Below are 15,836 nucleotides of genomic sequence, written 5' to 3' on the forward strand. Positions count from 1 at the left end.
GTGCAGAAGAATTGATATTTTTGAACTGTGGTGCTGAAGAAGACTCTTGAGAGTCCCTTGGACTGCAAGGAGATCCAACTAGTCCATCCTAAAGGAGATCAGTCCTGGGTGTTCATTGGAAGGACTGATGCTAAAACTGAAACTCCAATACTTTGGCCACCTGATGCGAGGAGACGACTCATTTGAAAAGACTCTGATGCTGGGTAAGATTGAGGGCAGGCGGAGAAGGGGACGACAGAGAATAAGATGGTTGGATGACATCACTGACGCAATGGACATGAGTTTGAGTAGGCTCTGGGAGTTGGTGATAGACAGGGAGACCTGGCATGCTGCAGTCCATGGGGTTGCAGAGTCAGACACGACTGAACAACTGAACTGAACTGAAGATATGTTGCATCATATGAGCAGGCTTTGTTTAATCCTTCATCTGACAAATATTTGTAGACAGTTGTACAAATGAGAACATAGTTAAATACGTGGGTAAGTTATCTGTGTGTGAACTCAGTCACTCGATCATGTCTGACTCTTTGCGACACTTTGGCCTGTAGCCCACCAGGCTCCTCTGTCCTGAAAACGGGAATTTTCAGGCAAGAATACTGGAGGAGGGTGCCATTTTCCCTTCTCAATCCAGGAATCGAACCCAAGTTTCCTGCATTGCAGACAGTTTCTTTACCTGCTAAGGCATTGAGAAAGCCAGCAGATAGGGTCTCCTTCAATGGAATTCTCATTGAGAGTTAATATGTCAGTTTGAAACAGTGGAAGATTTCAAGTCAAAATATATATTGACATATTAACATATATTTATTAATGAACATAGTAGTTAATGTGAAGTAACATTTACTTAAGTAATATACATTACCTAATGTATACTTAGTATACACTGAGAAGCTCACCACAATGAGAATCCCATGAACTGCTATTAGAGTAGCCGCCACTCGTTGAAATGAAGAGAAAAACCCGCACAGCAACAAAGACCCAGCACAGCCAAAAATAAATACACAATTTTTTAAAATATCAACTTACAGATGGAAAAGTTATGGCCACTGTAGAACATAGTACTCACTTCCTATAATTGTTAAAGCAGGCAAAATATTATGAAAGTATCCTCCTGGTCATCAACAGTAATGTTTTAAAAGTTAATTTCAATTTTCTTTTGTGCTAGCAAAGGTATTCTTTTATCAAACTTCTTTGCCCTTTGGAATTTGTCTGTGAGCTTCATCAGGAAACTATGTATGCTTTACATTTATTTTTAAATTGCTTGAAATGGTGTTTGATGCATAGGAAGCAGTTGGTTAGTGCTAGCTGTTTTATTTTGATTTTTAAAACTATTTTCCCCACAGAGGAGAAATTCCTGACATGAACAATATTTTGGATCGAGATGATCAGACAATTATGAAAAGAGCTATCTTTTCAACTCAGGTAATAAAGGAAAAAATTCCCATTACTTCCCATAATTGTTAAAGTCTATTTAGATCAATATCTTAATTTTTGAAATGGGCTAATTTGGGAAATTTTTAAACCTGAGAGCTAGAAAAGTCATCCTTAGGTATTTACCTAAAGGACACCTTTGTGGGTTCTTTTTCACCAGTGGTTTTTCAAGGCTCCTATAAACAAATCTCAAGGAACTCGTCTTCATATCTACTTTAAAAATTCATTTGGAACCTATATGCCAATTGAAAAACTATGTATATTGCAATGACAAAAAAGAAGTGCCTAAAGTTTTCAAAAAGCATAGACTTTGGAGGCAATCTAGAGAAAAGGTGAATGTTTCTCAGTCGAGTGGAATTGTTAAAAAGATAATTGTGTTAGCCATGTACAGCAATGCACAGGGAGGCACTGAAGAACAGCCTCCTGGTGGGAACCAGCAGAGTAGCTCACCTGGAGTTCCATTCTTATTCCAAATACAGTCAGTCCCCTACATATGAATGAGCTAATGTTCTGAGATGAAGTTAGTCGAGGTACCCAGCTAATATAATTGGCTATATTATACAGTACTGTAATAGGTTTATAGTACTTTTCACAGAAATAACACATAAAAACAAACACAAAAAATAAACATTTTGAATCTCACAATACAGTACCTTGAAAAGTACAGTAGGGCTGTCCAACAACAGCTGGCCTTTGGGGGCTGGCATCAAATGAACAGGCAAGAAGAGTTAGTGACTGGAGGAGGCAGAAGATGCGGGAGATGGTGGAACTGAAGGACCACCAGCAATAGGAGATGGAGGGCAAGCTGCAATTCCACACACATCTGATGCTGACGGAATGTGTTTTTGCATCTTTTTGAAAATTCCCAACTTGAAGGTTTGTATGTTGGGGACTTACTGTTAAGTCTCAGGAGGCTTCAAGAGTTCTAGGCTTTCCATAGAGTGGCTGCTAGTGAACAAAAGCATCGGGTGTTCAGAGTATGGAAGGAAGTTCTTTAACCTGTTGTCTTCCTATGAAATACACAGACAACCCCTCATCCACTTAAGTGGCATCTCAGACCATAAAGGCATAAAGATTGGATGACATATTGCCGATGACCTATTGTTGAAATTAGTCACACTTAGTAATTCTTTTCCTGCACTGCCATTTTCTTCCCTCTGCTCCTTCAGCGGCAGTCTTTGCCCCCAGTGACCACTCACAACATGATCGATGATTCCACCGATCCCATCCTCAGCACCATTAGACGCATTGGGCTCTTCAATAGCCGCACAGACAGAGTCAAGGTACAACTCGTTTACGCGGGACATTTCAAAATCACAGAGGACAGGTTTTTGAGAATTTATTAGAAGCATCCCTTGTTTGTTTTAACATCTACCGGAAATATTGTAAATGATACTTCTAAAGGAAAACTAATTCTGTTTCCTGTCTTGAGCAATTAAAAAGTGACTATGTTGGTATCATTCTTAAAAATAATTGAAGACTATTTATGGCTTTGAGTTGTAATGCAGCTTTCATTTTCATTGTAAAATACTGTCAGCAAGCATCAGGAAATGGCCTTATGTTTAATGAAACACATATGGTCTAAGAACTGTTTAATGAATGAATCTCGGAGATTAGCATAAATTGTCTTTGTTTCTTCCTCATAAAGTTCAATTTAAGTGCATAGTATGAGAAGATTCAAGTTTCAGAGAATGTGGGTAATGATGGTTTTGTATAATTTCCTATAGACTAATTTGTTCTTCTGACTCTTTGAGTTTCTCCAGTGATGAAGCACAGTGTTGAATAAGACCTGGTTTCTGCTGCAATGGAGCTTAATCTCCATGACGTTTACTGAGGGTGTGTTATGTTCTAGGCATGGGGTTAGGTGTGGGAGACAAGGGTAAATGTGTTAACAGATCATAGCTTATTCCTACTCACTTCCCTCCACCAGCATTCAAGATCAAGTTGTCACAAGAATTTACCAATCTTTTTGAAAGGAAGGTCCCAGTGTCCCTTCTTTCTTTTGCCTTTAGCAGATGATATGAATTCTAAATTCCTTCACAGTCCTTTCATACTGGCCTCACATCTAGATTTTGACTCATTCTTACTTTGTTTTCCTTCAGATTGTAAGAGTTTTTCTGGGACCTTATTTCCTCCCACATTCTTAGAAAATGCACCCTGTTTATCCTTTTCTATATTGTAGGCTTACTAGCTCTTTCCCTTGCTGTTTACAAATATTTCTGAAATTTTTCCACATGAAAAAACAAGCTTTGCCTTAACTCTACCCCCTCTTGATGTTTTTAAATGTTTTTCTACTCTTCTCTGTAAAGTCTCTTGGGAAAACACAATCTGTTCGTAAATGTATTTCTCATCCTGCACTCAATCATTGACATAGGCATCAGTGGATGTCATGGAGACAAGTTAAGGACCTACTGCAACAGTCCAGGTGAGAGATACCGAGGGCCACTACCAAAGGCCTTCTCAGAAGTTCTGGAGAGGATGGAACAATGGAAGAAATGGTTGCCTGAAGAAAAAGACCATACTTAAGTCACCAGTGGACACAGAGTGAGAAAGAGGCAGAAGGCAAGGCTTCAGTATGTAACCCACACTTTCTAGAACCTAAGGAAAAGCTTTAAAAGAAGTTGGCTTGAGGACTTCCCTAGTGGTCCAGTGGCTCAGAAACTGCATTCCCAATGCAGGGGGCCCAGGTTCACTGCCTGGTCAGGGAACTAGGTCCCACGTGCTGCAACTAAGAGTTCACATGCTGGAACTAAAGACCCAGTACAGGCAAATAAATATTAAAAAATAAAATAAAAGAAGTTGGTTTGAGGGTCATATCTCAAATGAAGTTCAGTTTTTCATAGATTGAGTTACATATGGGATATTCAAGTTAAGATGCTTAAGAGGTACCTAGAAAACATAGGCCTGGGGTTTAGCAGGACAGTTTCGAGGGGAGCTATTGGCATGTGGGCAGTAGTGAAGGCCAAGGAATGATAACCTTGACATATTGGAAGACTAGGTGGAATGAATGAAGTAAATATCGACCCAAGGAAACCTCAAGAGAGGATTAAAAGATGAACGATTAGGGAAAGAAAGAGGAAAATATATAAGAAATCAAGGCAGGAGAAACTGTAATAATAGTAGAAAGAGCTCATAGTACAGCATTAGATGATCCATGCTGTTTATAAAATGTTCCATATTGTGTTAACCCTCTCATTTCAAACAATCTACACATAGACCCACATATATGTGTATATTGCCCTGTGCTATAGAATTATGGGTGATTTTTAGTTTTTCATTTGTGTTTGTGAATTTCCAAATATTCAACACGTAGCACACATATAAGAGCCAGGCTGCACATTTTCCCCTGGAAATGTAGGAATATTGCTGCCAAGACTGCACCACTCTTTACATTTTTTCAGCAGGATTCTGTCCACAGAGTATGTCAACACACACTTGTCATCATTCTTACGTAGTTTACTCCAGACTGGTCCTTCTCAGTTTTTTGTATCTTGGAAAGAAAATAGTGGGAGCGAGAAAGCATGTTATTTCCCCTTTGATTTCTGTTTTTCTCAGAACCTTTCATGTCAAGGTTAAGTTCAGTCACTCAGTCATGTCTGACTCTTTGTGACCCCATAGACTGCAGCACACCAGGCTTCCCTGTCCATCACCATCTCCTGGAGTTTGCTCAAACTCATGTCCATTGAGTCGGTGATGCCATCCAAACATCTCATCCTCCGTCATCCCCTTCTCCTCCTGCCCTCAGTCTTTCCCAGCACCAGGGTCTTTTCCAATGAGTCAGTTCTTTGCATCAGGTGGCCAAAGTATTGGAGTTTCAGCTTCAGCATCAGTCCTTCCAATGAATATTCAGGACTGATTTCCTTTAGGATTGACTGGTTGGATCTTCTTGCAGTCCATGAGTCTTCTCCAGCACCACAGTTCAAAAGCATCAGTTCTTCAATACTCAGCTTTCCTTATCATCCAACTCTCATATCCATAAACGGCTACTGGAAAACCATAGCTTAGATTAGATGGGCCTTTGTTGGCAAAGTAACGTGTTTACTTTTTAATATGCTGTCTAGGTTGGTCATAGCTTTTTTTCAAAGAAACAAGTGTCTTTTAACTTCATGGCTGCTGTCACCATCTGCAGTGATTTTGGAGCCCTCCAAAATAAACTCTGTCACTGTTTCCATTGTTTCTCCATCTATTTGCTATGGAGTGATGGGACAGGATGCCATGATCTTAGTTTTTTGAATGCTGAGTTTTAAGCCAACTTTTTCCACTCTCCTCTTTCACTTTCATCAAGAGGCTTTTTAGTTCCTCTTCACTTTCTGTCATAAGGGTGGTGTCATCTGCATATCTGAGGTTATTGCTATTTATCCCGGCAGTCTTGATTCCAGCTTGTGCTTCATCCAGCCCAGCGTTTCTCATGATATACTCTGCATATAAGTTAAATAAGCAGGGTGACAATATACAACCTTGACGTACTCCCTTCGCAATTTGGAACCAGTCTGTTGTTCTATGTTCAGTTCTAACTGTTGCTTCTTGACCTGCATACAGATTTCTCAGGAGGCAGGTAAGGTGGTGTGGTATTCCCAGCTCTAAGAATTTTCCACAGTTTGTTGTGATCCACACAGTCAAAGGCTTTGGCATAGTCAGTAAAGCAGAAGTTGATGTTTTCCTGGAGCTCTCTACCTTTTCGTCTCTGGTTCCTCTGCCTTTTCTAAAACCAGCTTGAACATCTGGAAGTTCACACCTCACGTATTATTGAAGCCTGGCTTGGAGAATTTTGAGCATTACTATACTAATGTATGAGATGAGTGCAATTGTGGGGTAGTTTGAGTATTCTTTGGCATTACCTTTCTTTGGGATTGTAATGAAAACTGAACTTTTCCAGTCCTGTGGCCACTGCTGAGTTTTCCAAATTTGTTGGCATATTGAGTGCAGCACTTTCACAGCATCATCTTTTAGGATTTGAAATAGCTCAACTGGAATTCCATCACCTCCACTATCTTTGCTTGTAGTGATGCTCCCTAAGGTCCACATGACTTCACACTCCAGGATGTCTGGCTCTAGGTGAGTGATCACACCAATGTGGTTATCTGGGTCATAAAGATCTTTTTTGTATAGTTCTCTGCATTCTTGTCACCTCTTCTTAATATCTCCTGTTTCTGTTAGGTCCATATTGTTCTTGTCCTTTATTGTGCCCATCTTTGCATGAAATATTCCCTTGGTATCTCTAATTTTCTTGAAGAGATCTCTAGTCTTCCCCATTCTATTGTTTTCCTCTATTTTTTTGCATTGATCACTGAAAAAGGCTTTCTTATCTCTCCTTGCTATTCTTTGGAACTCTGCATTCAGATGGGTATATCTTTCCTTTTCTCCTTTGCCTTTAGCTTCTCTTCTTTTCTCAGCAATTTGTAAGGTCTTCTCAGACAACCATTTTGCCTTTTTGCATTTCTTTTTCTTGGGGATGGTCTTGATCAGTGCCTTCTGTACAATGTCACAAACCTCTGTCCATAGTCCTTCAGGCACTCTGTCTATCAAATCTAATCCCTTTAATCTATTTGTCACTTCCACTGTATAATCATAAGGGATATGATTTAGGTCAAATCTGAATGGTCTAGTGGTTTTCCCCACTTTCTTCAGTTTAAGTTTGAATTTGGCCATAAGGAGTTCATGATCTGAGCCACAGTCATCTCCTGGCCTTGATTTTGCTGAAAGGATAGAGCTTCTGCATCTTCAGCTTCAATGAATATAATCACTCTGACTTCAGTGTTGACCATCTGGTGAAGTCCATGTGTAGAGTTGTCTCTTGTGTTGTTGGAAGAGGGTGTTTGCTATGACCAATGTGTTCTCTTGGCAAAACTTCGTTCACCTTTGCCCTGCTTCATTTTGTACTCCAAGGCCAAAATCGCCTGTTACTCCAGGTATTTCTTGACTTCTTACTTTTGTATTCCAGTCCCCTATGATGATGGGGACATCTTTTTTTGGTGTTAGTTCTGCAAGATCTTGTAGGTCTTCATAGAACTGTTCAACTTCAACTTCTTCAGCGTTACTGGTTGGGGCATAGACTTGGATTACTGTAATATTGAATGGTTTGCCTTGGAAACGAACAGAGATAGTTCTGTCATTTTTAAGATTGCATCCAAGTTCTGCATTTAGGACTCTTTTGTTGACTAAGAGGTCTGCTCTATTGCTTCTAAGGGATTCTTGCCCACAGGAGTAGATATAATGGTCATCTGAATTAAATTCACCCATTCCAGTCCATTTTAGTTCACTGATTCCTAGAATGTCAGTTGTCACTCTTGCCATCTCCTATTTGACTGCTTCCAATTTACCTTGATTCATGGACCTAACATTCAGGTTCCTATGCAATATTCTTCTTTACAGCATTGGACTTTGCTTCCATCACCAGTCACATTCACAACTGGGTGTTCTCGCTTTGGCTCTGTCTCTTCCTTTTTTCTGGAGTTATTTCTCCACTCTTCTCCAGTAGCATATTTGGCACCTACAGACCTGGTGAGTTCATCTTTCAGTGTCCTATCTTTGTGCTTTTTCATAGTGTTCATGAGGTTCTCAGGCAAGAATACTGAAGTGGGTTGCCATTCCCTTCTCCAGTGGACCACGTTTTGTCGGGACTCTCCCCTATGACCTGTCTGTCTTGGGTGGCCCTACATGGCATGGCTCATAGTTTCATTGAGTTAGACAGGCTGCGGTCCATGTGATCAGTTTGGTCAATTTTTGTGATTGTGGTTTTCATTCTGTTTGCCCTCTGATGGATAAAGATAAGAGGTTTATGGGAGCTTTCTGATGGGAGAGACTGACTGTGGGGGAATCTGGGTCTTGTTCTGATGGATGGGGCCATGCTTGGTAAATCTTTATTCTAATTTTCTTTTGATGGGTGGGGCTGTGTTCCTTCCCCATTGTTTAACTGAGGCCAAACTATGGTAGGGGTAATGAAGACAATGGCAACCTCCTTCAAAAGGATTTGTGCACGCACTGTTGTATTCAGTGCCCTGACCCTGCAACGGGCCACTGTTGACCCACATCTCTGCCAAAGACTCCTGGACACTCACAGGCAAGTCTGGCTCAGTCTCTTGTGGAGACACTGTTCCTTTCTCCTGGCTGCTGATATGCACATGGTTTTGTTTGTGCCCTCCAAGAATCTGTTTCCCTGGTCCTGTGTAAGTGCGGTAATCAAATCCCACTGGCCTCCAAAATCAAATTCCCTGGGGGTATTTTTCTGGGAGGAAGCAAGATGGTGGAGTAGAAGGACGTGAGCTCATCTCCTCCTGTAAGAACTCCAACATTGCAACTTGCTGCTGAACAACCATCGACAGAAGAATGTTGGATCTCACCAAAAAAAGATACTCCACATCCAAAGGCAAAGGAGAAGCCCAGCACAATGGTAGGAGAGGTGAAATTGCATTTAGAATCAAACCCCATACCCGCCAGAGACTTTTGGAGGGCTCAAACAAAATCTTCTGCACATTGGGACCCAGAGACCCCATAGAGACTGAGCCAGACCTGCCTTTGAGTGTTTGAGTGTCTCCTGCAGAGGTATGAGTCAGCAGTGGCCTGCCGCAGAGGCAGGGGCTCTGGGTGCAGCAGACCTGGGTCACACAGCGTGTGGCATAAGCCCTCTTAGAGGAGGTCGCCATTAGCCCCACCATAGAGCCATAGAGCAGACGACCCACAAACTACAGAACAGTTATACCAAAGAAATGCTCGTACTGTTAAGAAATTTCTAAGACCCACAACAGAATTCCCAGCCTGGGGATCCAGCAAAGGGACTGAGAATCCCCAGGGACTTGACTTTGGAGGCCAGTGTGATTTGATTTCATGTCACATCCATATCTAAAATTTTGACTCTTCCTCTGACGACCTATCTGTGCTTGATGCTTATTATGTACAATAAATACAGACTGGTGTTTTTAGAAAAGTATGATAACAGTGAAGCAATTCCTAGGAATGGACAAGTAACTTATTTCGTAAACGTGTGAAACACTTTCATGTCTCTATGTAATTGCTGATATTTTTTCCCTCTGAAATAATCTTATTTCTGTTATTTGAACAATTCTTTTGGAATCTAACCTCAAAGTTATCTCTTTCTTACGCTTTTCCTTAATATACATTTACCTACTCCAGACAGAACAATCGCTTCCTTGTCTGTATCTTCTGCAATTATAGGAGTTATCACATTGAATTCTATATATTTTAATTTAATGTGTCCATTTCTCCAGAGACTGTGGCTTTTTTGAGCTGGTGATCACGTCTCATCTGTTTTCTCAATTTTTGTCCTCTGAAAAGCAGATACCGAGACAGAAGTAGTTATGAAAACTTATTGACAGAAATGCCTGTGAAGGATAAAGAAGTGGAAAGCAAGAGCAGGCAAGAGGTGCAGCCAGACACAAGGAAGAGAGAGCAAAATGGAAAGAAGAGATTGCTGTTTAGTCCCTCAGTTATGTCTGACTCTTTGCCACCCCATGAACTAGAGCCCCCTAGTCTCCTCTGTCCATGGGATTTCCCAGGCAAGAATAGTGAAGCGGTTGCCATTTCCTTCTGCAAGGAATCTTCCCAACCCAGGGAACGAATCCGTGTCTCCTCTATTGGCAGGCAGATTCTACTGTTAAGCCACCAGGAAGCCCTAAATAAATCATACGTACCCTGTTTAGCAGGCTTCTCAAAGAAATCGTGTTTATGCAGTTAAGCTCATGAATACTTTCAGATATTCACTGTTTAATATAAGACAAACACACGGAGAGGAAATAAAAAAATAGCCTCTTTTTACCTGTTTAAAATTTTTATTGCGGTATAGTTGATTTATAGTGTGGTGTTTATTTCTGCTGTACAGCAAACTGAATCTGTTATACATACACATATATCAGCTCCTTTTTAAAAACTTCTTTCCCATATAGGTCATTACAAAATATTGAGTAGAGTCCCTGTGCTACAGAGTAGATACTTACTTGTTATCTATTTTATATATGAAAGTGGAAGTGTCAGTTGCTCAGTTGTGTCCAACTCTTTGCCACCCCGTGGACTGTAGCCCTCGAGGCTCTTCTGTCCATGGGATTTTCCCGGCAAGAATACTGGAGTAGATTGCCATTCTCTTTTCCAGGGGATCTTCCCGATCCCGGGATCGAATCTGGGTCTCCTGCATTGCAGACAGATTGTTTGCCATTTGAGCTGTCAGGGAAGCCTATTTTTTATATAGTAGCGTGTATGTGTCAATCTACATCTCTAAATTTATCCCTCCCCGCCTGAGCTCCTGGTAACTGTAAGTTTGTTTTCTAAAGAATAGCTCTAACAATATACATTCAAAGCACTGAGATAAACTTTGGTCAATTCAGAATTAGGTATTTTATTTTATTAATAGTGCTCTTTAAAAGTATGACAGTATAAGTATCTATTGGATTACCTGAATGTTTATAGACAGCTATAGAGTGATTCTTAACTCTCCAACTGAATTGACAAGTTTTTTATATTAATGTGACCATTTGATTCAGGAAGCATTGCAGATAATTTTGAATCTGAATTTATCATTGATCCTGCCTCAGTTTTGAGGCATAGTGAGAAAAGTCTGGACTGCAGATTTCAGATCTGGACCCTGTGCTGCCCACTGTGAAAGCAAACCAATTTCCGGGGACCTTGCTTCCCTCCCAGAATAAATACAGCCTGACAAGTTTTTGTTGACTGATCCAGGTCTTGCTGTGAACCAGCTGCTCTGCTGGGGGGCTTTGCACACAGGATCTCATTTAATCCTCCCTGTGACCTTGGGCTGACCTCTAACATCCCTTCCTCTGCCCTGGGCTTCTGCCATTGGCTGTTTTAGGATGTAGAACAGCTGTGTTCTTATTTTAGTTGTGCTGTTATTCTCTTTGGCTGGGAACAAAACGAATGAGCCATGATGTTTTCATGTTTCAAAATGGGCTTTGAAGAGAACAAATTTTCCTAAGTTTGGAAATGCCAAAGCAGGCACAATGCCTTTCAAATCCCTCTTTGCTGCTGTTTGCCAGCTGAGTACAGTGGGATTCGGGCTTGTAGACATAGACACAGTCAAGAGTCTGTCTCTTTGGGTCTCTTTTCCTAGTGCAGTACTTTGCATGCATTAGGAATTAAAATTATGTTTTGTGGAAGAAAATACTTTATTCATTTTCTTTGCCAATTTGTAACTCTTATGATTGAATAAACCATCATTTATAGGTACTAGTTTGGGACGTTTTACCATTTCATTTCTTCTTTAGTGTTATATATCTCCTATTTATGGATCTATTGAGATATGCTTGCAAAGTCTTAGTTTCCTTATTTTTAAAACTAGAAATAAAAATAAGGACAATCAGAATGTCTACTCTCCTTATCACACAATGTTGCTAAAATTAAATGAGGTAATATATGTGAAACTGATTTATAATATATAAAGTATTAGACAACTATTGTCATCATTATTGCTGTATATCCCAAATTAGGGTTCTTTTTTCTTCAAAGTAATCTCTTTGGAAGAATATACACTTATTTCAATTGTTAATTTCAACCATACAGCAAAGTGTTTCAGCTATATATACATATATATTCTTTTTTAGTTTTTTCCAGTATAAGTTATTTGTATTATAAGATATGAGTCTCATTTCCTGTGCTATACAGTAGGACCTCATTGTTTCCTTATTTTATATACAGTAGTGTATATATGTTAATCCCAGACTTGTAGTTTATCTCTCTTCCCCTCTCCCTCACTGTTTCCTTTGGTGACCATAAGTTTGTTTTCTATGGCTATGAGTTTATTTCTATTTTGTAAATAAGGTCATTTGTACCATCTTTTAGATTCTGTGCATATGTGATATCATATGATATTTATCTTTATCTGACTTATTTCACTTAATATGATAATCTTTAGGTCCATCCATGTTGCTGCAAATGGCATTATTTCACTTTTTATGGAGTAATATTTCATATTTATCCATTTATCTATCAATGGACATTTAGGTTTCTTCCATGTCTTGGCTATTGTAAATAGTGCTGCTGTAAACACTGGGGTGCATGGTATTTTTCAAATTAGAGTTTTCTCCAGATACATACCCAGCAGTGGAATTGCAGGATCATATGGTTACTCTCGGAGAAGGCAATGGCACCCCACTCCAGTACTCTTGCCTGGAAAATCCCATGGACAGAGTAGGCTGCAGTCCATGGGGTCACTAAGAGTCAGACATGACTGAGCGACTTCACTTTCACTTTTCACTTTCATGCACTGGAGAAGGAAATGGCAACCCACTCCAGTGTTCTTGCCTGGAGAATCCCAGGGATGGGGGAGCCTGGTGGGCTGCCGTCTATGGGGTCACACAGAGTCAGACACGATGGAAGCGACTTAGCAGCAGCAGCAGCATGGTTGCTCTATTTTTAGTTTTTTAAGGGAGAATATTCTTGTTTGTAGGAAACACACATTAAGTATTTGTGGATGATGAGTATCTAGTCAGCAATTTATACTCATATGGAAAAATATTAATTCTCTTCACATTATACTTGCAACTTTTCTGTAAATTTGACATTATTTCAGGTTATATATAAACATGTTTACATATAAACAAATAAAAATATATAAAACATGCTAAATTCTATTTCCCCATTTTATTAAAATTCTCACCAAACCAATTTTAGGTTACTTATCAGCCTCCCCTCATAGCTAAGTAAGTTATGAAAATTAAATTCTAATAAATGAATTAGAAAAATCTGATTTTAAAGTGCTGTAGTAATATAATTTATATATTATAATTATATTAAATTTCATAAGTCATCATTTTAATAAGTAGGAGAAATAGAACTCATTTATCTAGGTTACCAGCTAAGTAGCTGTTCTAGTCATAGCTGTCCAAGTATAGCTGCAGTCTGGTCTCTGCCTTGGCAGAAAATTAAATGCTGCGGGGTTTCCTAGGTGGCGCTAGTGGAAACCCTCCTGCTAATACAGGAGATGTAAGAGATACAGATTTGATCCCTGGGTTGGGAAGATCCCCTGGAAGAGGGCATGGCAACTCACTTCAGTATTCTTGCCTGAAGAATCTCGTGGACAGTGGAGCATGGCAGGCGACACAGTCCATGGGGTCGCAAAGAGTCGGACACAACTGAAGTGACTAGTGCACACACACACAGGCTGTGCAGTCCAAGAAAAGGCTCATACAGTGCCCACGAGCCAATTGCTAACTGTTCAGAATGCTGTGCGCCAGTTTTAAACACAAGTGTTGTGTGAAATCAAATTGCATAAACTTAAAAAAAATCAATTATGCTAAAAGGAAAGGTAATGCTCAAACTCATTGCATCTTAGTTGTTTACTGCATTTTTCTATAACCTCTGCTCTGGAGGTTATTTTTGACCATTGTACTCACATGGTGAAAATATCCTATCAGGATGTCCTGCTCTTCTTCCTGTCTCCAGTTCAGGGACATTGCATTGGTAGCTTACAACTGGCCCTCAGTTCCATTTCACTTGGCGTGGAAGGGTAGCTCCCTTCTTTTCTGTTCCTGGTGGGAATAAATTGAAAAACAAGACAGGGGCCAGCAGTTAGAAAAGCAAATAAAATCTTTACTGTCAATAAAGGCTGGGTTGCATGAGAACAAAAATGGACACAACTCTATATCCTCCAATCTAGGCCTGGGAACTTGAGGGAAAATCAGTCCTCAGAGTAGATATTCACAGAGAATAGAGAGGGGAGAAAAAAACACCCAGACCTTTTCCTTTTTTCTTATCTCTCTTCCTTTCCCCTGAGTCTATAACACAAGGATTCTATAGTATCTAAATTCTGAAATAAAAAAACTTTAGGAGATTTTTTTGCTCTAATTTATTCTTTCTTTTCTCTTTTTTCTCATTAGATTTTTTTTTCCTCTTTCAGTTGATTTTGCACCCAGAGTTCCTGTCCTCCACCAGCCCCTTGCTACCCATGGATTATGAAGAGTTTGTCCGAGGTTGTCATCTTGGAGTATTTCCATCATACTATGAACCCTGGGGTTATACTCCAGGTATGTGACATGTATAGATTGTGAGATGCTTTAAATTGTATTAGAATATTATTCTACACATAAGTATGTAATATTCCAAGTTGATATGTCATTTCTACTAAGGTTCTGGTTTTGTTTGTTTGTTTGTTTGTTTGTTTTAAAAGTGATTTTGGTTGGATCTATTCCAGATCAGATTTACGCTTTGTTGCTTCTGACATAAGCATAAGGACACAATGCGTGTGTGCGTGCTAAGGTCACTTCAGTTGTGCCCAACTCTTTGCGACCCTATAGATTGTAGCTCGCCAGCCTCATCTGTCCATGAGATTCTCCAGGCAAGAATACTGGAGTGGGTGGTTGTGCCCTCCTTCAGGGTATCTTCCCAACCCAGGGATCAAACCCACCTCTCCTGTGTCTCTTGAATTGGCAGACAGGTTCTTTACGACTAGTGCCACCTGGGAAGCCTGAGGACATATTATGTAATCTTTTATATAATTGTAAGAGGTTGTGGTTGGGCATATTTTAGTATCTGAATTGTTGTTTCATTGCATTCCAAAGAAAAAGACTGCTTTATAAAGAATATATCTTTTTAGTTAAATTCACCAGTCTTATCCATTAATATGAAGGAGAAACTAACTACAAGGAAATTAATATGAGAAACGATTATTTCTGAAACTGTTAAAAAATTTATTTCAGAAGAATCCCTTTTTAAGTTAAGGATATATTTATCTTTTAATTGCGTAATGCATTCACATGGTTAAAGACACAAATAGTATAGAGAGATGTATGGTGAAAAGTCATCTTCACACCCTTGTCTCTCAAAAAAAGAGGTAAAGATAGCATGTCAGTTTGGTGGTAGGCATTATGCCAATGACGTAATTCCATTCAGACCCTACACCTGCCCACCCCACCTTTTTTTCCACAGGTGGTAGATTCTCAGATCCACTGTCTTTTTTTCTTTTCTGTATCCTACTAACTTGCTTGTCAATGGCATCAGGAGCTGGCAATTTGTATCTGTACTGAAATGCCTAATTAAAAAGGAAACAATTATTTTATATGCCAATGCAAAGAAGACATTGATGACTTTTCCATCTTCTTGGTAATCAGAGATTTTCCTCCCAGTACAGCTATACTTCTATTTATAACTGAAAATAAAAGGCTCAGAAAACATTTTTATTTATAATGAATACATTTTGCCTTCTGCATCTCAGTGTCATCATGGTCTAAGTAAGGGGCAGCAGCAATTAGGGTGAGAGCGGTCATAGGCTGAATTATGAGGAAGGTTTTTCTAATCTTACATTCTGACCCCAGAATTTAAGTATAGAATTTTAAAGTCTATATAAATAGGATACTATACTCTTTACAATAGGAGTGACAAGGCTCTGCATCTTTCGATAAAGTTCCTTTTATATTGTCTTAGGCTCCAGCAAGAATAATTTGCCAGCA

The 15,836-nt window shown here is 39.6% G+C and overlaps 1 protein-coding gene across 1 annotated transcript in view; it reads left to right on the forward strand.

Moving 5' to 3' along the window:
• Positions 1-15,836, forward strand: part of GYS2 (glycogen synthase 2) — a 57,612-nt gene that overhangs the window by 32,384 nt on the left and 9,392 nt on the right. The window contains exons 10-12 of the mRNA XM_005680786.3: positions 1,341-1,419; positions 2,598-2,711; positions 14,288-14,414. Of these exons, the coding sequence (XP_005680843.2) occupies positions 1,341-1,419; positions 2,598-2,711; positions 14,288-14,414 (320 nt within the window). The remainder of the gene's footprint in view (positions 1-1,340; positions 1,420-2,597; positions 2,712-14,287; positions 14,415-15,836) is intronic.

This window comes from Capra hircus, chromosome 5, assembly GCF_001704415.2.
Source record: "Capra hircus breed San Clemente chromosome 5, ASM170441v1, whole genome shotgun sequence".
Lineage (NCBI taxonomy): Eukaryota > Metazoa > Chordata > Mammalia > Artiodactyla > Bovidae > Capra > Capra hircus.